The 25,264-nt window shown below is 41.3% G+C and overlaps 1 protein-coding gene across 5 annotated transcripts in view; it reads right to left on the reverse strand.

The window, feature by feature from the left end:
• Window positions 1–25,264, reverse strand: part of PTPRB (protein tyrosine phosphatase receptor type B) — a 65,501-nt gene continuing 40,237 nt past the window's right edge. For 3 of the 5 annotated variants that reach the window (XM_054058070.1, XM_054058054.1, XM_054058080.1), the window contains 19 exons: window positions 24,849–25,112; window positions 23,753–24,016; window positions 23,082–23,363; window positions 21,602–21,880; window positions 19,442–19,591; window positions 17,937–18,180; window positions 16,697–16,803; window positions 16,066–16,165; window positions 14,401–14,484; window positions 14,266–14,283; window positions 14,079–14,160; window positions 13,528–13,618; window positions 12,246–12,322; window positions 11,304–11,438; window positions 10,115–10,237; window positions 9,740–9,903; window positions 8,505–8,640; window positions 5,282–5,402; window positions 1–1,386 (listed from right to left, as the gene is read on the reverse strand). In XM_054058070.1, coding sequence (XP_053914045.1) covers window positions 1,355–1,386; window positions 5,282–5,402; window positions 8,505–8,640; window positions 9,740–9,903; window positions 10,115–10,237; window positions 11,304–11,438; window positions 12,246–12,322; window positions 13,528–13,618; window positions 14,079–14,160; window positions 14,266–14,283; window positions 14,401–14,484; window positions 16,066–16,165; window positions 16,697–16,803; window positions 17,937–18,180; window positions 19,442–19,591; window positions 21,602–21,880; window positions 23,082–23,363; window positions 23,753–24,016; window positions 24,849–25,112 — 2,753 coding nt within the window. In that variant the 3' untranslated portion in view covers window positions 1–1,354. Of the gene's footprint in view, window positions 4,258–5,281; window positions 5,403–8,504; window positions 8,641–9,739; window positions 9,904–10,114; window positions 10,238–11,303; window positions 11,439–12,245; window positions 12,323–13,527; window positions 13,619–14,078; window positions 14,161–14,265; window positions 14,284–14,400; window positions 14,485–16,065; window positions 16,166–16,696; window positions 16,804–17,936; window positions 18,181–19,441; window positions 19,592–21,601; window positions 21,881–23,081; window positions 23,364–23,752; window positions 24,017–24,848; window positions 25,113–25,264 lie in introns of all 5 variants that reach the window. The other 2 variants (XM_054058062.1, XM_054058087.1) reach the window with 1 other exon arrangement.

Raw genomic sequence — 25,264 nt, forward strand, 5'->3', positions numbered from 1 at the left:
TAAGCCCTAGTCTCCAGTATTTCCTGCCAGTCTTAAAAAACAAATCCCAGTCTGAACTAGCTGTTGATCTGTGAGGTCACTGATAACAGACCGGTTTGGCCATAGTGGTGCTACCAACATGTGAGGAGTTTGACTTCATCTGCCTGGGAGGGACAGTGGAGAACAAGGGGTCTACAGTGAGTTGCCTCAGCATGGAAGAGGCACACTCATCTTCTATTCTAAGTTGCAGCCTCCTGGGACCACAGGTCCCAGAGCTCACAGCTCCAGAGCCTGTGACAGGGCCTTCAAGGGAGCAGTTGTCATTTTATATTGCATTATATTCACACAAACTGCATGTCTGGAATACTGAAAGAAATCTGAATAAATGCAAGCACCTGGTGTGCCACTCCTTGGTAGGGAAGCTGTGGCTACGGTAGGCTGCATTTCTGAACATCAGATGCGTTTCTCCGACCTGTGGCCTTGGGAGAAGATGCTAATACAGTGATTAGATGGTTATTGTTTTTATCCCTCTAGCCCATATATTAACTCCCAGGATGAGGACTACAACTTAATGCTCAGATACTCCTGCCTGTCAAATACTATTTAACTTCTTGCTTTCAAAGTCGAAGTGTAAATAACAGTATATAACACATAATATAAACTTAAAGCTCACACATTTTCTTTTCTCTGTTTTACAACTGAAAGGAAATTCATAGTATATCATGGCATAAAATAATATTTCTGGCAAATTTAGGCACATATATAAGCTGTATAAATAACTATAGCAGCAGAGAAAAATGTATAAAGTTGCACTTTTATGACATCTTCACAGTATGCCTTTTTCTCTCACCCATTTTTGTGTTCCATTAGTAACAAAAATATCATTTATCAACTCCTGCTATGCAAAATCTATTTTTTTCTTTTTTTTTTTTCCTTTTTTTCCTACAATCGGTAGTGGATCTTGTAATTGTATTGCACAGATTAAAAAAAACATTTATTACAATTCTTTCATTATTAAATAACTTTCAATACAAATTTTTGAATTAATCTAAAAGCCCAACCCTGAAAGTGCTTCAGAAGAGGAATGATATTCTTCAGGCAAGCATTCCAGTTGACTTTCATGGAAGTATTCAGGTAGCTTTGTGGACAATGCAGAGATTCACAGGACTGGGCTCCAAGTGTGCAAATCTTAGCTTATGGATCAGCGACAACACTAGGCTTGCTTTGTAACATTATTATTGGGAAACATCAGGAAGGTAATTCTGAACATCATTCGTGGACATTCAGTGAGAAACATCCTCTTCACAGAGGATGTCTTTCCTTCAGAGCTCTCTTTGTTCAGTACATAGGCTCCTTCAAGTTCATTCTTGTTACATTAAACAATCTCCCATCGGTCCTGTTCTTCAGCTTAGAGGCACAGTAAATATAATTAATTATACTGATAAGTAGGTGTCTCATATTGAAAAAAATGCTACATAGATACTTTTTACTTATTCTCAGTAGATTTACACTGGTTTCATATCACTAGAATTGGCTAGAAAGCAGAACCAGAACAGTAACGTGTGTGTGTGTAGTCTCACATGTCATGTGGCCAGGCAGAGATGTAAAGCTGCTCAAAAGCATTGTGCCAGAGTGCTTAAGGTCACCTGTTGTGTTATTAAGTGATGAGGAGGAAAAGGCTTATGGACTGTATCCATTATTAGCTGAGAGAAAAGACGAAAACAGCCGTCTGCTACAACATCGTCATTTTGGGTGTAGATTTGTGAACTATAGGTACAGAGCAAGGAGCTGAGAAACAACGCTAAAAGAAAGCAGAACGATGTCTGTCTTTCTGAAAATGATGAACAATGTGCCTACATAGTACACAATCAGACTTTTGCCCTCAGATCATATATTATTGAGCGAATTCCATTTCCTTCAGCATAAAAAATGGCACAGTAATATATAGTGTGAGATAATTTATAGGGTACATTTGGTATGTCTTCACAGTGTAATTGTACTGCTGGTAACTAACATGGTGATCTTCATTCTTCAGCTACTGCTGCAAAAAGAAAGGACTAAATGCAGTGCACGTAACACAATGGCAATTTTCATGATGCCATAAGTTCAGATGTTATTAGCAAGGTCAATAATTGATCTAAATCTGCCACGCTTGTTTGTCCTTGCTTGCTAACCTACAATCTATCTAGCAAAGGAAATGGAGAAAAAAGAGACCTGCAGAAAAACTGCACGTTTCTTTGTGATTTTCTTAATTTCCCTCTGTGAAAACGGCTTTCACTATAACACCAGTTCCGTCCTTCTTCAGATCCCACTAAGGGTGGTGAATCATGAGGTTTGTGTGGGACCAAAGAGGATGCACAAGAGATATGAGCAGCATTTTCATAGAGAGACACCTAAAAGATAAACCAAGCTTACATGTTCTGAGCAGCCGTGAAAGCTGATATGAAGGGTGGCTTCTGAGGCATGCGAGGATATTGGGTCAAGAAAGGATGAGGCTCTAGATGGAGTAGGAAAGAAGAGGGACTATCAGGTTGCTTTTTTTTCTCCCTAGGAAAACCAGAGTGACACAGATGTGCATACGCCTGCTGGTTATACTTCGGAACAATTTAAGAAAACTATGTCAGATCTGCCTTGCAGATTTCTTCAGTCATTGTGAGGCAGGTGTTCCTACCACAAGGAGAGTGTGGCTCCAATAAGTCATGATGAAATCACAGCAGTTCCTCACCTACACACTTAGGTGTATTGGCTGGTTCTCTGGAGGCCTTCAGAAATATTTATTTATCTCCAAAATAATAGTGGAATTTAGGCACTTGTCTTCAGCAGCAGGCTAAGCTTTCTCTAGGTAAAGTATGGGTAGATGGATAAAAGGAGAGCTATGCATTGCCTCTTCTCCATTTGTCTGGAGAGCATTTTATAAAGACAAAGAATAGCTGAACAGAATGTTCCAACCAGTCTCTTGAATAAGAAGAGCAGAGAGGACGTGCCTAATCCGCTTGGCTGGGCAGGATACCTGGTGAGTGCTTTTGATTGTACTTCTTGCTAATCACTACATTCTTTGAGTCATCCGATGATTAGCACAGACTACCAGCCTGTGTCCCCTGGTTTACTGATGAGCCTTTTTCTACTCCAGCTGCCCTTGCGGTGGTTACATCAGACAACATCTAAACGGAAGAGTCTTTCTGTGCAGCCATTCTGGAGCCACACATCCCGTCTGTGAAAGCAAGTGGTATTCAAAGAAGACCAACACTTAGGCCAAGGCAGCTATGCTGCAAGCAGCTTAAGACTGAAGCCACTTGTGTAAACTGTGGGATTTATACCTTCATATGTCTTCATTGCAATATGTTTATAATCTCTCTACTTTTTTAGCAGTCATGGTACAGCACTGGAAGTTGCCAGACTTCACATCCTTACAGGTCTGTTAATATGAACGTGTGAGGGATTTCCTTGAATACTTTTCTTACTTTATTGCAGGCAAGTGAAAATACACAGACACGGGCTGTGGTCTGATTCTGCTCTCTTAAACCAGTGTAAAGAAATAAGAATGTGACCTGTCTCCCCTCAAAGCATGTGTGTGTAAGGGAAAGGTCTACTAGACTTCACGGCAGCTTATGTTGGTTGATATTTTTTTACTATGTCACATTAGACTGAAAGAGTTGCTTCTAGTGAGATGAACCCTGTTATGCTCGGCTGTTAATGAGTTCTGTAAAAGGTATGTCATTGTGTTCTGGGTTATACCCATTTTTGTCAGATCAAAAGCAGTAAGTTTAAAGTGTAGAGTAGCACTGTAATTCCTATACACGACTACTGTTCCCTTGCTTAATAGTAGCTTATTTCATCTCACAAACACTGGATTAGTTAAAAAAAAGAGGTTCTCCTTATAGGATTTTTCCTGTGTTACATGCCAATACTGCCCTAAATGCAGCAGTCCTGTTAGCTATACAATTTAAAATAGTTTATGCAGAACAGTTCATAAAAACTGAGATAAGAAAAAAATAGTATTATTTGAAGCTTAATATTAATATAAACAATATAGAAAAAATACATATTTACATAATGCCAAAATACAATTATATACATTAAAATCTATAACACTTAAATTATATCTTTTAAAAAAACCACCAGACCAATAAATTATACACAGTCTCAACAGAAAAGTCTGGCACCCTTCTAGTGCATGAAATACATACATAAAAAACACCCAGACAAACTCCCTAGTTAACAAATGTGGTCACAAAAGCAGTTGTCTGTAACATTCTTAGTGCCTTGAATAAACAGCATCTGAAAGCAAGGAAAATTGAGATTAGAAAAAAATAAAGACCCAGGTGGCTTCGCGTTCAACTCTGCCAGCTGACTGCAGTGCTCTGAAAGGTAGTTTTGTGGCAGCAGCACTGGCTGGTGACTGATCTGACAGCTAAAGAGCAGATCGCACCTTTGCTTTCACTAGCAGTCCCAGCTTGTGGAACCCTGGTTATTTGAGTCCTTGGTCTCCTGAAGCCTGCTCTACCTGTCGATGATGACTCTGATTTCTATGGGGTAGATCAAGAAAATTTGTTTGATCTTTCATCAAATAATCTCTATTCCTAATGTCAGCTTTGAGGAGCTACCTGCTGTCTGCCTCTGGAAACTTCTACAGCTCTACCACGACACATAAGACACCTCTTCTTACAGCTTCTCCATACTGGTCCTCTGGCCATGAGAACAGAAGGTGAAGGGCAATGCTAGTGCCAAGTTTCCTAATCTTGCAATTCTTATTGCCAAGGGGCTGGATACAGGCTAGGAAAAAGAATCTAGAAGCATGGAGAGTCAGGGGAGAAAGAACACAGCATTGGACACCTACATGATCCAGTCAAGGCTGATGGGAAGTCTCCTAAGGCCACCTATATGGCCAACAGCAAATGAGGGTGATTCAGGACAGAAACCAGACTCTATGAATGACAGAAGAACCAGTTGAGCCCAGCCAGTGGCCTCAGTGTTCTTAAAAGTGGATAGTGTAAACACTGGTGAGGTAAAGGAGGAAGCCGATGTCATGATAGGGAAAGGGTTCAGTTTCCCCAACAGCACAGGAATAATGAAATGTGAGACAGCGAGAGCATGAAAGCAAGGTAGGATCAGGAAGAGATGTTGTAATGACTACTAATGGAAGAAATACAGATGCAATTGCAAGAGTGACAAGTGAAGAAATGAAGGTCCAGGACAAAACCAAATATCAATGGCAAACGATAGCACAATTTTCCTCCTCAATTATACTGTCAATGAGCTATTACATCTGAAACAGTTTACAATTTGATAAACTTGCACTTACCTCTATGATACTCCGGATTCACATTTTCATATATTGGAAACAAGGGATTTTCTTGTTCACTGCGAAGTTTTCTGGCTCTTAACACATCTCTCACACATTGATGTAGATACACATATTGACACTGCAAAATAATTTTTTTTAAGTCACTCTGAGAAATTTTATAATTTAATTTTCTGTGTTGTAAAAAAAAATCATTGCAGGCTAACTCCCTCACAAAGAATCAAGGGTGGTGTTGAAAATGAAAGCACACTTCTAGAATTAATCTCCTTTTCACACTAGTAACTTTTGTGATCACCAAACGCTACCAGTAAAACATAAATGAACATAATATGTTTTGACAGATCATGTCATGAGTTAAAGCTCTATCAACTGAGAAGCATAAGTTGACACAATGCTGTGTTGGACAGCTACTACTTCTGAATGCTTTGGTGTAAAGTATGTGTAACAAGATTAACAAGTACAGGAATCACACAGCGAAGACAATTTCCTGATTTTTTTTGTTCTGAAAAGAAATATTTTCCACGTAATTTTTTCATTGTATATAACTATTTCATAGAACTTTGATGAACTCAAATTTTCTGGCAAAAGTAGTATTTTTCTTCTCCAATATAAGATTGCTCTGACTATGTGGCAAATGACAGACCGTTTTTTTCTGAAGAGTGCTTTTCATAGAAGGGAACTAAGATGGTATTTGCAACCAAATTAGAGAGTCAGCATGTTATTGACTATCCAGCTACCTTGATAGAGCAGGTTGTTAGATCCTCATGCTTTGCTGCTCTTTGTAGCTTATGACATTGGTCATTATTGGGTTTGGATTGGTATAGCATGGTGCACGAAAATTAGGCCAAGAATCTTTATATATCAAGTTGTATCTTTTTAATATTCTTTATACCAAAGACACAATTCCTCCAATAAGCACATGCATTTTCTCCTCCAACATCATCTTTACTTATTTATCACAAGAAATCCAGCTATTGCTCTGTGCATTTTTCTTAATGTTCTGGCTTTGGGAAAGTGAGGATGCCTGCTGTTATACACATATATACACAGAATCCTGAACCCCACCCACCAGTTTGGTGGAAAGTTGGCCAAGGTATGGAGATTTACTTTGGCAGAGACCGTTTGAGACTGAAATTGCAGACAGCTTCTCTGTCTGCGTTACAACTGCTGTGATGAGGCCCCTGCCTTTTGAGCTGACGGACACAGTTTTCTGTTACTTTCCTCCACATCTCCAGATGCAGTCTCTTGTCTTGAATAGCTTTTGGCCGAGTCTGAAGCAAAGGCAGTATTTTGTGCCACTGTTTTAATGTGACTACATAATATCAAGCATGATGGTGCTGTGACCTTTGGCTGGAGCACCACACTGGATACAGTCCTATCTGCTGGCCTGCACTCCTCAGTGGGATTTGGCTTCCGCTACATCAACAGATAAGGATGTAGCTGTTGGCTCATCACTCAAACAGATTGTTGAAGCCAAGACAAGAACTAGGGTCTTCAAGCACATCAAATCGAGTTTGTGGAGCAGATCTTTCCGTTCCCTGTTCCTTATTTTCTTTACTTTTTCTTAAAAGATGTGTAAGAATTACTTTGTAATTCATTGCTCATTGCAAACTTTGAATCATCATAAAACTCCAGGAAAAAATTGCTTCATTTTCTTGTAGTAGGATGAGAGATTGTATTGCCTGTGCTCTACGCTACCCTCATGAAAGATAGATCCAAATCAGTAACCAAGTACAGATGCAACTGACAGTTCAGATTAAGAAGACTTGCTGAGCATACAGCAGCTCAGTGGCTGTGCACTGACACAGCTACATGGTCAGTCTACAAGGATATTACAGCTCAAGTGGCATAAGTATTTGTGAGCTGCAAAAGCTTTCTGTCAACTTGTCTCTGGGATGCTGATTGCAAATTTTTCCAGGGGCAGGACTGGTTACAACAGGGATCTGCGTAAGGCTTGCGTCACTGCTGGCATGGGGGGCCGAAGTGCATTTAGTGCTGTTAGTGGGAAGGTAGGGTGCTCCTCACTATGGCTGTAGATATTTCACTTTGATCCGGCTGCCTTTTGGCTTGGATGTCATGTCAAGCTCATGGCAAAGGGGCTTTGTATCACATAATTATGGTTATCTATAAGCCTGGTGTTGAATTCAGAATCTCTAAGTAGTTGCCTCTTTTCTTCCAGCTAGGGGAAAAAGAGCCACCACCCAGAGATTCCTTTCTGCCTGCACTGACTAGAGCTGAAGGGAATGGAGAAGGTAAGATGGATCTGTCTCTGAGGATGCCCAGACCAGGCTGAGAATATGTCTCCCTTCCATGGGAGGTCTTCTGTGATTAAGAAAATTCCAAGAAATCTGTTTTTTTTGCATTCCCAGTTAAGCCTCTTTTTATACCCATGTGTAACTTTTACATCTACCAGGAACTGCTGTCACTGATATTTTTGTTTCCAAATTGCAACAAAGAGCTCCATTAGTACCAAGCAATAGGCAGACCCATCTTGTTCTGATTCCTCTATTACAGTTCACAGGGAAATGTGGAGACTGCTTCTACAACTCGCCTTTATTAAACCAGATCCTAAGTGTTTAGCTGCTATTAGTATAAAGTAATTTTCTTGCAGTTTTAAACGTACAGAAAGAAATACCAAGCACGTACTTCTTCTGCACTTTGAGAATAAATGTATTTGCCTTTGCACAGTATGTTAGGAGAATGCTGATCAACTTTCCATTAATGAAAATAACAGAGCAGCTCAATAAAAAAATGAACTGCAAAGCCACAAGGTCACAGCGCTTAGAGTTTTAAAATTATGTACATCTAATTTTCTCTGCCCTCCATTCCTTTTCCCTATTATGACGACCTATCTGTCTGGTTTAGGCTTGTTTTCCAAACCCATCCCTGAAGGACCTACCTCTGCCGAACGCTTATTTACTGGACGCTGCACTAACACAACAATGTGCTGTTAAGCATCTGCTGCATAACACTGCTGGGGTGATTGTGGCCCAGTGCCAATAGGAGAAATCTATAGGAAGCACAGCTACCACTTGTTATGGTTTGGACAGCTGTATGCGAGCCAATAGAAACAATCCTGAACTAGAAATTCTCAGAGCTAAAATACAGCTAACTAGTATTTCACAGCAGAGTAACTATGAAGTGCTTTGAAAGCCTTTAAGATAAGACTGATTATTATATACTGCAGCTGGTGTTGCTGTATTGTAGGCTGTCCAAAACTTACCTCTGTCTGAACCATGTGAACCCGGTGAAGCCTTAGGTCATGTACTGCGGCATAAATGTCAACAGTGTCCTTTGAATCCAGCTGCTGCAGAATTCGGTCCAGCGCAATGAAAGTGCCAGTCCTACCAACACCAGCACTGGAAAAAAAAAACAACCCTTGCTTTTGTGAAGTTCAGATCTCTGGGGTGAGAAGATCATTGTTCAAATGGCATCTCTGAGACTTCAAACATTTTATAATGGAACTTGTTTAGGAAGGCAGAAAGGATAGTGATAGTAGAGGTATCTGTACTACTACCCGTACTGCTTCCTGCTTTGGATTAACTCAGAGACCCTGCACTTCACTGTAACTTTTAAATATCTTCTCTTCAGGTATAAACCAGAAAGCTTCATTCTAAAACATGAGCTGGCTTGTGCCTTGTGGAAGGGCAGAGCAAGGCAAATTATCCCACAGTAGCTGAAATGCTGGGAGGTGGAGTTTGGAGACAGCTGACTGGGAAGAGAGAATTCGACCTGCCACTGATACAGTAGACTTCTGACGGGGTCATGCAAGATGCGTCCCTTAGTCCAGATAATGGGTGGAGGGATCAGATACTACATTCTGGTAGTACCAATGAGTATATGACTTTATCAGAAGATACACACAGCACCACGCTGCACTCTCTCTCACTCTGTAACCCTGTATGATGCTGCAGCTGGTCAGTGGATTTTTGTATGTATGTAGTGGTGGATCATGAAGCAGAGCTAAAACATCAGCCCTACATCTGCCAGAGACAGAACAACAGCAAAAGAGCATGGGAAGGCAGTAAGGAGATGGAATCTCAGTCAGAATGGGGGAAAGGATGGAGCTAGTCTCAACATCTGTATGTAGATACACTCCTGAGTATACTTTATGTTTTTGGAACATCCCTTTGTGATTCAAATGTTGGGCTCCAACAGCAGCACATAGCCAATGTAAGAATGCAAAAGCATTGGCAGCTGCTGACACGTTTAATCCTCTCCAGTGGTCCCACAGAGACACAGTGGATTCCTGAGAATTATTTTTGGGCCATTTACCCGGTGAGGCTGTGTGCGAGTGCATCTGCCTTGGGAATGCTCCTCTGGTGTATCTGGAGACAAGCCCATCAGCTATCTCTCAGATTCTGTACTGTCCATGGCCTAGCAGGTATGAACTTTTGGGATTTTCCCAAAGGTATACATAAATGCTCTATGCTGCTGACATTTTGCCGCTGCACATACCTGCAGTGCACAACAGTTGGTCCTGTGTCTGGGGTCCTGTTGATATAATCCCTTACAGTTCTGACAAACTGAATCAGGGACTGTGTGGTCTCTGGTACACCATGATCTGGCCAGACAGTGTAGTGGAAGTGACGAATGAGCCTCGTTAAGTCAAGCTGCTCTTCCTGATGGGATACAAAAGTGTGGGTCTTCAGAACAGGTAAGACAGGAGGGGACATACACAACATGCACCTTTACAGCAAATGCTACAGCTGCCACCAGAGACGAGCAGGGCACGATGCAACTGTGCTACAGCAGAAGAAATCTTCCTAAGTTAGCCTTGCAGGTGCCAATTAAAGCCAATTAATTAAGAAAAATCAAAGAACACAAACATACACTGCAGATTTTAAACTCTCGTATCGTCCACTCTGGAAGGACCGACTCAGATAGCATCTCAACAATCAAGTCTCCATAGTACAAGGAATCCTGGTCAAGGGGCCAGTAGTGATCACACTTCACCTGCAAGGACACGGGAAAAGAGAGATTTAGTGTCCAAAATGGCTCCTGTATCTGAGGACGAAGGAAGAAATGCAGCTGCTGAATTCAGAGAGAGATGCAGCCCCCTGCCATGTTAACTCAACAAACAGAGCCTGGGAGGTAAGTAGGCTAGGATGGGGCTTGGAAGTGGAAGTTCTTATCACAGATGTTCTGATGGGGGGAATGCCAAGCACTTCACTGATGCCCCCTTCTAGATGCCATAACATTTTCTGTGCCAACTCTCCTCTGAGCTCTACTTGGATGAGAGTTAGGCCTTCAGTGCCTGCTTCCCCACCTATTGCTGAGATATAGTGGGATCCCACTCAGAGCCACTGAGGCACAGAAGGAGATAAGTGGCTGCCTGTCCTGAATCTGCTTTTGCCACGTCCTCAAGAAAAAATGGTAAACTGAAAGGAAGTATTCCCATGTGTCCCACTATATGATCGGTACTTCCAAGTCTGTTAAATCTTTTTACAGATCAAGTCCTTGTCTTACAAAGGGTGCAGGATGTGGTTATTCTTGAGAAGGTAGATTGGTGAGACAGCTAAACAACCTACCTACACTTGCACTCAGTAAGACTATTAAGTCTATGAGTGGTCTCTTTGCTTACTACATCAGGGCTTAAGCATTAGAGAGAATTCCACGTACTTAATGATCAACATTTGCTGTCTAGAGCTTGTATTTCAAGTAGTAGTTAATTTGAGTTGATGTGCTAAACATATTTTTTGCTTGTGGCAAATAGGACATTTTCCTTCTGCATGCTTAATGGGATTGTATTGGTACCAGTAAGTAAAGTCCTGGATTAGAGACCAGAAGCACTGAGCTCTGTTGCTAACTCTAGCCTTTACATGCTGCGTGTTCTTGGAATGGTAACTGTATCCTGACTTCACAGTTTTAATCTGCCTCCAGTATCTAGATTATATATCTTATCTCTTACAGTGTATCTCTTTGACAGGGGCCTTTGGCATTTATGTGGTGCAAATAATAAGCATAAACTTTTACCAGATGCTAAAGCAGTCATTAATAATAAAGAAGAGTCACTACTCACCCGTCCCTTCTCAACACACTGGGTTACCATGACAATATTGTGAACATTTTGCTCCCATGCCATCTTCCAGAACTCATCTTTGGTGCCAGGCAAAGGGCCCTGAGTCGCTATGTATTCCCTGCGGAAATTATTGCCCTGCAAGTAAAGAGAACTCCATTAGTTTCCATAAAGGCAGAATAAATATCTTCTAGCAACTGAACAAGCCGTGGGGTTGCAGCCAGGGTTCTGCAGCAACAATGCCCTTGCTGGGGTAAGAGTATTGATTGTTGCCTTGGACCTGTAAGCAGAAGGCTGGTTGGAGCAGAGAGAGGGAAGAGACGGCAGCAGTGTTTCCAAATACTGTTCCCTTTGTGGCAGTCAAAGTGTTTTCATTGTTCTATTGTTCAGAGCAGTCTCAAGCAATTTTGGAACTGCTGGGTTTTTTTTTTTGTTTGTTTACCGTTTTTAATAAATTAGCTGAGTTCTGGCTTGAAATCTGGATTGCTAAAGCTACTGCTATTGTCATTCACAAGTCTTTGGCAAAGGGCATTATTTTAATATCAGCCAGTTTCACCATCCCGCAAGGTGCCAACACTGTCAGCATGAGCTACAGCTCCACAAGGAGGATGACTCCTGCAGTGATAGCTACAGTTGTTGTGGACACTGTATAAAATCAGTGACCTTTAAAAACGTGTCCTTGGCCAATTAGACCTGCTATCTTACAGAACTAGAGCAATCCAAGAAAGTGTCCTTAAGTGCTGCATAAATCACTCACAGTTAACTTAATGGCAGTCAGACACAGCCTTTCAGCACACCCACAAAATGAGTTCTCAGACTTTTAGCTCAAGATAATAAATGAAGGGGGAGGGGAGCCTTAAGCATACAGCTTTATATTCAGTTTTAGATGAAGGACAAATTACCACTGGAAGGAGGACTGTAAAACACTATCCTTGAGTCACTTACTGGTATGTAGCTTGCATTAATGTAGTCTGAGCAAGGGTCATCATCCACATTGGAAAGCTTCACTCTTGATGTATCGTCTAGGAAGAAATTGATTGCAAGAGGCTTATGGCTAGGTCTTGATTTTCAGTCCCTCTTTGATTTACAGAAATGCACTCGTGAAAGGACTGGCAGCATTATTAAAAGGATTTTATATGGAGGGCTAATCTAGAGGGATAACTGTTTATATTTGTACTGTCTCTTTCATCTGTTAAGTGTTGTGGATAGTTCCAAATGCTAGGAGATGGATGGGTGAGAAGGAAGCAGTGAATATCCCAAAATTCCTTTTCTGAGTTGCAGAGGATTTGTTTTGACAACAGAAGCGTCAGAACAGCATCCTTCTTTGATCCTGACAGCACTGTCCTGTACTGGAGAGCAGTACCCAGCGCTTGAGAGAGCCGTAGTGCTTCAGTGGTCTGCACAGTGCCTGAGCTAACGCGTGTGAGCAGGCCACCTGTCCTCCCCAGCTAGAGAACTCTCTGTAGAGAAGTACAGAGTGCCTAAGCCACCAGGTCGCTGACTTGTGAGATAATGCCATGTTACATCTCCGTCAGGAGCTGTTTCTTGTACCTCACAGGCATGCTCCTCAGCGCAGCACAGCAGGCAGAACACAGGAGATGCTGTGAGGCCGTGCTCAAAGCATATACAACATCCAGCAACAGGGCAGCATGTGGAACAGCAAGTCATGTGGTGCTCCTCCTGAATACACAGCACGTGTTACCTTCAAAACTGCCAGATAGGAGATCTAAGGGGAAAACTCTCAATGACAGGTCTTGCCTCCGGAGAACAGGTCTAATCTCACACATGTGGCTTACCATGCAAACCTACACTAGCTCTGCATTGTATAGTAGGTTTGATGTGTCCTCTGAAGAAGAAAGATTTGGCAAGGTTGTAAAAAAGCCCTGAATGGATGATAGCTCATATGTAAACAACCCTACTGTTATTTCTACTGTCCTTGTTATCAGCAGTGACTGAATGCCCTAATAGCTGGAGCTTTTCCTCTCTAGACTGAATGCTAGTCATTACCCCTCTAGTGTGAAATGAAATTACTGGTCTGTGTGAAACCATTCCGGGCCATTCATCACCTGCTTCCAAGCACCAGAACCTGAGCTAGCAGAAGTATTTCATCTCTGACAGGAAGGAGAGAAGGGATTGCCTGCACTCTCTTTTCCGCTAGGCTTGCTGAAAAAAAAGTGAAAAATAGCTAGTGTGATGTAATATTACACAACCAAATGTAAAAACTCACAGGGCAATATATTATTGTATCGATTTTTCCCTCTGTTCTCTGGTAGAAGTGCTATGTCACATGTCTGGTTTCGACCCACATCTTTCAAGTCCTGCAAAAAAGGATAGGAATAAAATGTGAGGTGAAAATAATTAAAAGATGTGACAACATAGGGGGACACATTGCTTATCAGCTCTCAAAGGCCATGGACAGAGAAAGGGTAGGTTTTTAAAAAAACAAACTGAAATTAAAAAGCTAATCAAACTGGTTTAAAGCAAGCACATGGCTGGCAGGTGTTTTCCATGTATTATCAGATGGATGTGCCATCCAAATGAATACACCTAACCTCAACCAGACAGGTATCAGGCAGAGGCTGCCAACCAGAAGATGCTATGCCAAATTATGAGCTGGTTTCTGCACTAGGACAAATGCAGTTTGGGTGAGACACTCAAACTTATTTGGATTTGTGTGAACAAGACAAACAAATGCAGGCCTTTCTAATGCATTAGCCCACTGACTCAGCCCACCCGCCCCTTCATAAAGCTAGTCCTTTGCCTAGGTTAGGATCCCACCTCATACTCCTTGGAGAGGAGGTAGTTGGAGTCTGCTTGAAGTTTGGTGAAGTGTGCTTCAAAATGACTGACTTTGATCGGACTAAAATATTCAACAGGAGGAAGAAAATCACAGGATGAATCACAGTCACAATTTATCCAGCTGGTTATCAAGAAGCTTTTTTAGGCATAATTTTTTTCTTTTTACCTGGAAGTTTTCCGGTTCCTAGAAATGATTTCAAAAGAAAAAAGAAACACTTCATCAGTGAGTGACCAGAGGGGACTGTTCATCCATGATGCCATATCAAAATACCGCGCTTAGAAACAAAATTTTTTACATTACCCTTTTTGCCCCAAGTTCAGATGGACTGACAGTGGCCTATCCCTGCGAATGTTCAGCCTTGGTGTAGTTCTCTCGTGGCCACTGCTGTAATGAAAAGGAAGGTATTCTGTTTTACTGTTATGTTCTGATAACAGTAAGAGCCGCCAATAACATAACTTACATTGGAAAACTGTTGCTAAGTTGGAAAAAAGGAATTTAAGACAATCTTATTTTGATTTGTAGCTCTGATCATGTGACATTGCTCTTAGCTGTGGCACAGAGTTTTCATGTATTTTAGTTTGCTAATAGTGATGTGGAGTGCATGCGCACAGGCAATAAGATATCTTTCTTGCTTTGAAACACACAGCCCAGCCTATCATCAAGGAGGGTGTCCTATGCTAAGACAGGCCCTAAATCAGTTGATTCTCTACACGCAGAGAGGAACACGCAGGCAGATTTTCAGAGATGTAAAAGGCCTATAGCTTCCAGCACACCCACTTTGCAGCCCAGGCCTCTAGAAGATGCCCAGCTTTATAGCAGGAGTAAGTAGCAGCACCACAGTAGGCTTTGGGAAAGCTACAGCATTGGTACTGACTCCATACCATTTGCATGGCCTTTCATCCTTTCACTGCCATCTCTTCCTTCAACACACCTCCCTTCGAGAACACTTCCTCTTTATGTATGATGAGGGAAATCCATACTGGTATAATTACAGTCCTGCTAGCTACAGAACTCACAACAAGAAACCACACTCGTGTCTGAACTTTATCTATACCAAAAAAAATGCATTGAGATGTGTTAGGTGGAAAACACGTCAATTTGCACGCTATTCATGCTCTGTATGTCACTCTGTACTGAGATGTTTAGGAGTGCACAAGTCCGTACATGCAATATTGCTGATGATTTACACCTATTTTTTCTTTGCAATGGCATATAGAGGAATACATTGAATTTATTCCTGTCTAAGAACAGTATTGCTAAAGGGTAAATCCATTCTGGCTAAAAGCTAAGGTGAGTCAGAAAATAAGTTTTTTTTGAATGTGAAATTCTGCCACCTGAAAAGCAAAATAGAAACAAAATAGACCTAATCTTTTATTAGTAAAAGAACTGAATTTCAGATTTTCAGAGTCTCCTGTGTAATGGAAATGCTGAATTTTTTTAATTTCAGAAACCATGAGGAGTTTCACATCAATAATGTCATGTCTCTTTCAGTTATGCAAAATGGCTTGAACGGATAAAACTTTTTTCACTATTTAAATTAATCTATATGTGAAATACACAACTAAAATTCACAAAAAAAACCCGATACAGAAGTAAAGTTTGAACTAATCTTTTGTACACTGAGGTAATGCCTCAATACCTTAAGATTTTTTAACAGAAATCATAATGTCTCAATGAACAGTTTCAAGATCTTCCCATGCAGATGAAATTAATTTGAAATATTTCATTTTTTGACAAAATGCATCCAGTTTGAATGATAAACTAGTTTTTCAGGACTATTCAAATTTCTACTGAAAACTAAGTTATATGGATCTTCTACAAGATAATTCTGACATAGATTTTATGTGTTGAATAGTTCAGTGCATTCCTCCAATTTTAGAGTTACACTTTAAATATTGTATTGCCTAAATGAATATAATTTGATCTGACTTCAATAACAGAGACTGATAAAGGGACTCAACTTACCCAACTTTTTGTCTGCAGACAATTAAAGCAGTAACAGCCACTAACATCACAATCAGAAACAAGCCAGCACTCACACCTTCAATAACTCCAAACAGAGGCTCTAGAAACAAAACAGTGTATTTATATATCTTGAAGAAAAGATAAGAAGAATCACAATATCGATAACTTTCAGGGAATGTATTATTATCAGCCAAAGAAAATGGTTAAATACAAGGAAATGTAAGACATTTAAACACTTAGACAAAACCTGGCCTTGATTTTCTGTCCTTATTTTTTCTGAACACTACACAAAATCTTTCACTCTCAGCAACAGTAAAAGAAAGCATAGCCCCTTTATACTGGAGTTTGGTTCTCTTGCTCTTTGAAACTTCCTTGATGATAGCTTCACTAAACACACACTCTTTGTTCTACTGTCAGCAGCTCCATCAAGAAGTCTTCTGAATTTTCAGACTAAAGCTGGATAAGCCATGGCTCCAACCTTTATTTTGGAGCAGCCTTCAGGACAGGCAAAACAACTGCGTGAACAAGTCTTTTTGTTCTACTCCTTGCACATACTCTAGATACCAGAGTGTTCTGGGGCGCAATATATATTCACACGCTAACGTCCTTGAAAAACAAGCCTGAAACTAACCTGCCTCTGTAGTGATCGGTAAAGAGAAGAAGGTGTCTGCAAAGAGTGGTTTAGGGAGTTCCTTTGGGTCCTCACTGAAGAGCTGGGTAAAAGCTCGTATGCTGATCCTGAAAGAAACAGTACCATTAAAGTCAGGGCTCATCAGATGTTCAGAATCAACAGTACAGGAAAGAACACATTCACTTGCCCTTTAGAGATAACTGAAACATTTCCACTGACCACAGACAGTTCTTAATGCCAGCACCTGAGTTAAATACTATAGCTGGAAGAGCCCGGCTAGTACAGGTGAAGGGCTCTGGGTACCCTGGCAGAGGTAACAGATGGCACACACAGCCAGACCGTGCCTGAAGGCAGGAAAAGCAGCAGCTGCAGTGGTGAAAGGACCCAGAAATGCTTCTCAGCGGGGACATATTTTCCCTTCATGTGGCTGGGTGGGCTGTGCTAATAGAGAATATTACAGTCCTCTTGGTTCTCTGGTAACATTGGGTGTTTCCCAGAATGAATTATTGGGAAATGTGCACTAATGAGGCAGATTGTCATAGGGTAGCACTGTCTTGAGGATGACGAAGCTGAGAGGTGTGAGGTGCAGTATCTGGCATGTGCCTTTTGTCCATGTGGCTGTCCAGTGAGAAGCCTGCAGACCTCTTGGGAGAGTGTCAGCCTGTGGGAGGGGCATGACTGAACTGTACCGGAGTTCATGTTTGGTTTCACAGCCTGTACAATTGCTGAACCTGGACTTGGCAGCTACCATCTTCTACACCCGATAGGTAACCTGCACTTAGATCTGGAGCCTGAGTATGGTGCCACAGGTTAGAATAAGGTCCCAGTTTTTCTATCTTGTTCCAAAGGACTTGGTGTGGGGCAGTGGTGGCCAACCAGACTAAGTGAAGAATCCTTGCCTTCTCCTGTTAAGCACTCTTCTGGCTTAGCTTACCGTTCTAAATCTTTCCAAAGAAAGATTTAACAGCTATAGGAGAGTTCTCCATCAAGTTGAGGGAAATAAACTTACTCACTGCACTGAGTTCTGTGCATAATTAATTATATCAATCCCATGCTAGTGAAGGACTGGTTCATATCTATGGAGTTGGGGCACTGGATAAAGCTTTTATAAATTCACAGTGAAAGACAAAGAACATCATATCACCCTGTTATTAATCTACAGAAGCTCAAGAGTATCAGGCATCCAGACAGCACCATGCCTAATAATCTGACAGAGCAGAACTGCCAACATAAATCTAACCTATAAGCAGTCCGAGGCTTTAGAGGTCCATCGCAGAATTTTTGCTGATCTGGATCACATCTTCCTCCCAGATTTTCCATTTCTCCTCCAAGCTTAATGTCAAAGCTTTTATAGTCACTGTCAGGGTTTTCAGCACACCTACTGGCAAAATAATTTGTCTGGTAGATGTGTATAGAGTCATTGTGTTTGTACTCCAGGTAGGAAGGTAATGGGTGCTGCTCATCAGGCTTAGGTCCTTCACTACCTACATCATGTACAGAGAAAGACAGAAGGTTCACATACCACAGCCATTATTGTGATGCAGTTTATAGGCTCAAGTCATTCCAACATATTCTTATCCAGCTTTCTAGCATTTCTTGGAGGCTGCACAGTCTATCTTGTGAAAAAAAGCTACAGTGGTTAGGGTACTTGTTTTTAGTACCAGCCTTGCTATTATTTTTCTGGGGAACTTCAGACAGATTTCCTCACAAGACCTCAATGAAACTTTTTCACCTACAATGTTGCAATAGGCATGCACAGGTAGAATTCAATGCTAGGACATTTTTTTCCTGTGGTGTTGGTAGGAATTTCTGTGATCAAGATTCCTGGATCCTACCACTAGCTATATCAAAAAGCAAGCAAAAAAAAAAAAAATCCATGCACTGACAAGTCTACTGTATATAGAGAAAAGCTACAATAGGAAATGACAGAAGAGTACTGAATGGAAAGTCACAATAATGTGTAAAAGATGCAGTAGGCAAAGTCATGGCAATAAGTAGTCTCTTTCTCAAAGAGCTTTACAGTCTGCAGGAACAGAGTAGACAGTAGAAATATCATCTCTGCTTTTTTTATAAGGGCTGATAGACAGAAAGATTAAGAAACTTTCTCAAGGGTCACAAAATATGTCCTGCCATGCCAGTAAATGAAGGCACTTCTAAAAACAAGATATTAATTGTTCAGACATCCATCTGTTTTGTCACTTATAGGTCAATTGCAGAAAAGAATGTTTCCACGCATGCTAAAAGGACAATTTCTGTTCTGTTTTACAGTGCTGTACACAAAGTCACTTTCTTCAGTAAGAAAACACCATCTGGGAGATACTACCTGTACCTTCTCAGTATGGCTTACTAACGCTCTTCAAAAAAGTTGCTTCAGTATGCCCACCTAACATTTAAACTACCTTTTGAGATCTGTGCACAGCAAGGCAGTTTCTTCTGTGTTCACAGCCAATGGCACCCAATACCAGTCTCCTACTGTGGAAATTTCCTGAACATACATGAGAATGTAACCTAGAGTCCCAAAGCAAATTACTGCTTCTGGCTGAGCTTTGCAGTTGCTACTGACTCCCTGAGGAGAAGACCGAGTTCCTAAGCCTCCAGGCTGGGCAGAAGATATAGATCCAAAACCACTGTGAAACTCAGTCACTAGATGAGGAGAAGCTACTTTGCTGTGCAGTGACAGGATTGTACCTCCCCACCTCACTTCTACAGGCTATAGAGAGAATGGTATTAAACCATGGTACTTACCATCAGCCTCTCTCACAACCACAGTAAAGTATTTCACAGCTCCATTAGTATCACTAAACCAGCTGCAGTTAAAAGTAAAGTTGATGGAGGATTTGGTAATCAGCACCTCTTTTTTGTTCACTCGGATGTCTGGAGGTGGCTGAGGGGGACCTGAGTAGTTAAAAGAAAAAAAGAAATGCAGAGAGAAAGCCTTATCTATGTATTTTCTGTGAGTTAGACCTTGCAAGTGAAATGCAACATAAAACAAAGCTCAGCTAACTGGACCCAAGTCTCTGACTCTATTCTCTTTGCAATCAGGAAAGCGTCTTCACTTTCCATAGGGAAACGGTCAAAGGATGAAACAAAACAGCACTGACTTAACCATGATAACAGTGGCACCTCCTCAGGAATTCCTGCAGAAGCCCATATGGAAATGCATTAAAGTAGTGCTAAATCTGTGAAATCAAATATTGTAACTGCTAAAAATGACACAAGTTTAAGCCAGGTATTTGAAGGCCACTTAGTATACTCACTAGTTATCTATTTTAAAAACCTAAATTATTACTTCCTTTTCAAAGCAATAGCCCTGAGTCAGCCAGATACAGCATTCAACTACAGAGTACCATTTCCTAGACTGACTGCAGAATTTCAATGGGAAACATTCTTTGTATGATCGAAAGCTGTATTTCGAACAGTGACACAGCAGAAGTAAACTGGAAAGTGAAGTACGTAGGGAAAACCTTTAGAGGACAAGTGCGGCAAAAGTGCCTAACCAACACAAGCAATTGCTTATTGCTGCTCACTGCCTCCTTTTATGGCAACTCTGAATTCCACTTTAGGTCAATTCCTCATTGCTGAATCTTTTAAAAATCTGCATTACTGAAATTATATTGCATGTATGGGAAATATCAAATACATAAGCAGGTGGCTAAACTTCAAAAGGTTTTAGATCACAAAAAGAACCAAAAATTTTCATGTTTATATGTTGTCTAGCTAAACCTCTTAGATCTACAAAGCCTGGCTGCAATTTTTTGTGTTCCCTTGAGGTAGGGCCTTCGGTGTTAGCCAGAGCCTGGGAGAGCAGCTGTATTCAAATCAAATAAGCACAAGCGTGAAACAGCTAACCTTCAAACAGGACTCAGTCTCAATTCTTGTGACATGAGTAGCTAGTTTTTACTTCATCTGAATTTGCAGCATCCTTTGTGGTAGAGGCAGAAGGTGACATGGTTGCAATTAAAAGGTGATTAATGGGAAAAAGGAGAAGGTGGGTTGGTGACTGAACTCTGAAACTTAGCTCACTAGCTCACAAATAAAACATATTTTTTTATGATGTAGCATTTCACACAAATGTGGCTTTTAAGAAGATGATATAGAGACATCACTGAAGACTGGTCTCCTGGCCATCCTGTCATTTTTTAGTTTAGCCCTGGAGTAGTTCAGGTCTCTATGTTGTGCTGTGCCACTGAATCCAGAGGTATTTAAAAAACTGGAGCAGGTCTAGGGCCAGCAATGGCAGGCTGCTGACCACAGTGATGCCTGGCAGTGCAGAGGAGCCAGCAGACATTCCTGCTGCCCCACAATCAGCAACCTATAGGCAGAGAAACTGAAGAAGCTGTTTGAAAGCACTTGCTACAGAAATCTGTCATCCTCCCTCATATATAACTTCTACAAGTGATTTGGTCAAGCAGCACTTTAGAAGAGTGTATAGAGAGCCCAAAGAGGACCCATTGTCACAATCCAATGTCCTTACTGATGGGTATTTGTTCTGAGGATGGTTACCATTCATGAGGGGAAACAGTCAGGAAGCCAAACAGCAACTGTGAAGACCATTAAAGCTGTGTGATGAGGAGGGCATCCTTGCTGCGGAACATCATAATGACAGGATAATTTTTCATGCTTCTCAGGCTATATTTTGCGAATGAGCCAAGTAAGCAGGTCTTGCAATGGAATGAGAGGCAATATAGTTAAAATCCTATTGTCAGAGGCGATACAGTTAAAATCTTACATCATCTGTCACAAGGGGGACCAAAGGGCAGGGTGACCCTATTTTGGCAACTAGATTGCCAGTGCAACAAGTTGACAGTTCTGGAGTTCAAAACTCCTTTTGCTGCCTAACCAACACAAGCAATTGCTTATTGCTGCTCACTGTCTCCTTTCATGGCAACTCTGCATTCCACTTACGGTCGATCATCGTGATGGTGCTGTCTTCAACTACTTCACTCGTCATGTCTGCAGAATGCACCTTGATGGACACCAGGTATCGCTTGTGGGGAACGAGGGTCATGATATTAAGCAGAGATTTGTCTTTTTCTATCCTTTTAGAGAATTCCACTTCACGAGTGTCCATTTTTTTGCATTCGACGCTATACCCATCAAAGTCAGAATCAGGAGGAGTCCAGGAACACGCAATGGCAGTAGAGGTCTGGGGCCGACAATGAAGACTTTGTATCTTGTCTGGTTCTAGAGGAATGTTGAGAAGTTGAAGCTCAGTGGGAAAACGGACAGGGATCATACACTCTGCTCACCTTACAGCCCCTAGATTTTGTATCATTTGACCAGAGCAGGAGGCTGGGAGACAGAATTCCCAACTCTCCTCCACGTGTGTGACGCCTGATTATTACACAAGGCTGTCTAACTCTTTTTAGCCATCTGAAGTCGGATCTAGCGACATCAGCCTCATCAGGTTTGTGAAGCTTCAGTAATTAATTGTGAAAACAAGCAAACAAAACTGTTTGTGAAGTTTCAACAAGAACAGCAACACCGGAAAGCAATGGACTGTTAGGACTCTGTTACAACTTACTTGGAGGTTACATAAGGTCAGAAGTATCTGTCAATACTGACACTGTCACCTCCTAACTGATCTGGTTTCCTGGGTAGCATGCAGTGTGTCCGTTTACTGAAGCATACCACAGAAGTATGCTTGATCCATGTAGTATTGGAGCACTATTTATTACAAGTAACACGTAACGAGAATGAGATTTCACTTTCAGATTGCAGACATCTACCTTTAAGTGATAAAACACAGGTGAAAGAGGTATCTATGCTCTCAATTAATATGCTGTATGAAGTCTAAAGAGATACTCAGCTTACTAAACATAGATGTCAATTTGCAGCTGAATCTCACCCCAAGTGATATGAGGGTTTGCCAAAGATCTGTTATTTTTACAATTCCAGATCACTTTTTCAAATCAACCTGCTACTGACATTGCTAAAGATAACATGGATACACAGACAAGGACAGAAATGCAGAGCAGCGAAACTCTGATTCCAGTCTAAAATGCAGTACAGCAGGTTTTCATTCATTCTTCCTGTCGGATTGTTCAGAAACATTTTCATTATTTCAATAGCCTACTGTCCGAGAAATCTGGATATTATTTTACCTTATTTTACCCCTGAAACTTTTACATTATTTTACTGATTGATTCAGGCTCTACAACCAAACAGCATCACTCTGGATGTGAAGACTGCAAATGTATGTCCATTTCCAATGTTTAAACAGTTCACCTTGCACACAGCAAGGGCTTAGAATCAGCTGAATTCATTGCTAATTATTCATGAATTTATTAATGGAAATTACTGACTGTGAAAGGAATTGGTAAGATGTAACAGTTTTGCATCTTCTCCAGCTGAGTGTTAGGGTGCAATGGAAATTGTTACTTACTCGTCCTCACACTTGCAGACTGCGACTGACTGTATGTCTTCCAGCTGTCACCACTAACCGTTCTGACGCTGAACTCGTAGAGTCTTCCTGGTCGCAGGCCATAGATGATGCGTACTTTTGATTTGCTGCTGCTGTAGGGGTTGAATACTGTGAGGGGATCCTTTGGAAGCCACTGCAATTCAAAATCATCATAGTCCGTCCAGTCTGGAGGACCCAGCCAAGTGATGGATAAAGAAGTGTTTGCAACATCAGTAAATGATACAGTGTTGGGAGGGCTGGGTGCTACACAGAAAGGTGGAGGAAGTGGAAAAAAAAAGACAAAAGAGATTCTTAACTTCTTACACAAGACAAATAAGATGAAACATGCATTATTATCTTCATGCATCGAAAGTAGTTTATATTATCCCATGTATGCAGCCAGTTACTGCACCTGTGCTGATGGTAGTGACTTTCACAGACATTACATATTCCTGAGCCTTTGAATGAAAAACACTGCTGAACAATATCACACTCTGTTGGTTTAATACGCTTAAGGATATCCTTTATCTTTACACCTTCAGTGACTCTTAAATAAATCCTCCCTCAGAATGAGTCTGTTCCATAGTTGTGAACAAATGTGAATTCTGACAGATGTGAATAAACAAAAATTCCAAAGGTTTTGTGTCTTTTACCTGTTCTTCCTTCAGCGTTTGCTGTATTGGTCAGGTCACCACTGTGAGTCACCACAACCAGAGTGTACTTTCTGCCAGGAATAAGCCCTTGGAAATGCCACTCTTTCAGGTCTTTCCTGTGCCATGTTTCTTTCTGTGTCCCATTTGGGTTGTAAAGAGTCAGCTCATAGAAGTCAACATCTCCTGCTGCTGGACCCCAGGTGAACCACAGACTGTCTGTCATGTTTCGGTTGGATGCCTTGAGACCAACAACTGGGGCTGGCACTGAAAAAAAGGGATGAATATTACTTTATGTAGAACATCCTTTGGGCGAGGAGAAGCAGCAAGGTCAAGCAGACCTTACACTTATCCTGTAATGACAGACATGTAATAAACAAGACAGCCACCACAGCTGGCCAAAAAGCCAGGAAGCATCAGGAAGTATATCTCAATAGCTTCCTTTCTTATTTTGAACTGACACTGTCCCCAAAAGAGGTTAAAATATTTATATTGGATAGTTTTGCAAGCTTTTAAGCAGCTTTTCCCCCACTTATTGGATGTCTGGAAACATCCAATTCCATGGTAGATGAAGAAAGTGCAGAGGCAGTCATACACAGAGGTGACTGTGTGGTGCCTCAGAGGATAAAGAAAGTTTCACAGAGTATCAGGGCTGCTAGAGCTGCTTAGGAGACTGCTTCCCAAATGCAGCTCAACAAACACAGAGCTGCAGCCAGAGCTCCCCATGTGAAACAAGTTTTAGTTCACTGGCAGATTGTCTACTCCATTAACCCTACTTGATTTGACTTTTGTCTTTTCCACTAATAGAACGATACTGCTTTTACAATGGGACACAGCTGTTTTCCTTTAAGTCTTAGGCAGCATACATTGGAATGTCCTTTTCCTGACCTGATTACCTGGGAACTCCTGCTTCGTTTTTCCTCTTGTAACCACATCATTCAGAATTTACCTCCTCCTTTATGCTTTTAATACATAAGAACCACTTTTGGTATGTCTAATAGTTGCTCTAATCTAGCATGAAGATCAGACTCAGACCAGCTCACTGATGTGCCCCATTAGCACCACACTGGAGACAGATTATGCACAAAGATGTTCTTGCCTGTTCTTCCAAAGACAGAAGACTCATTAGTGAGGTCTCCACTGTGAGTAACAATCACCATTCGATAAATCCTCCCTTGCCGCAGGTTCTGGAATGAACAGTTCTGGAGCTGCTGCTCTCCTGAAATCCTGTCATGAAGGGACTTGTCTGGGTTGTATAGGAAGATGTCATATGAATCAAGCTCCCCTTGTGAGGTGGTCCAGCTGAAGGACAGTTGGTCAGTGGTGTTCTCTGTGACCTTCAGATTTGTTACAGCTGCTGGAACTGAAAAGAAGGATAAATGCAAGACTAAATATCAAAGTGTCTAGCCACTAAGCTGAGTCTTTAATAAAGTGACAACTCATGGTTGGAATACATTTCAATTAAGCCACAAGTAGCTAAGTAATGTCAGCTTTCAGAAGCATTTATGAGGTGCC

The sequence above is a fragment of the Cuculus canorus genome, chromosome 1 (genome assembly GCF_017976375.1).
Source record: "Cuculus canorus isolate bCucCan1 chromosome 1, bCucCan1.pri, whole genome shotgun sequence".
NCBI classification, from domain to species: Eukaryota; Metazoa; Chordata; class Aves; order Cuculiformes; family Cuculidae; genus Cuculus; species Cuculus canorus.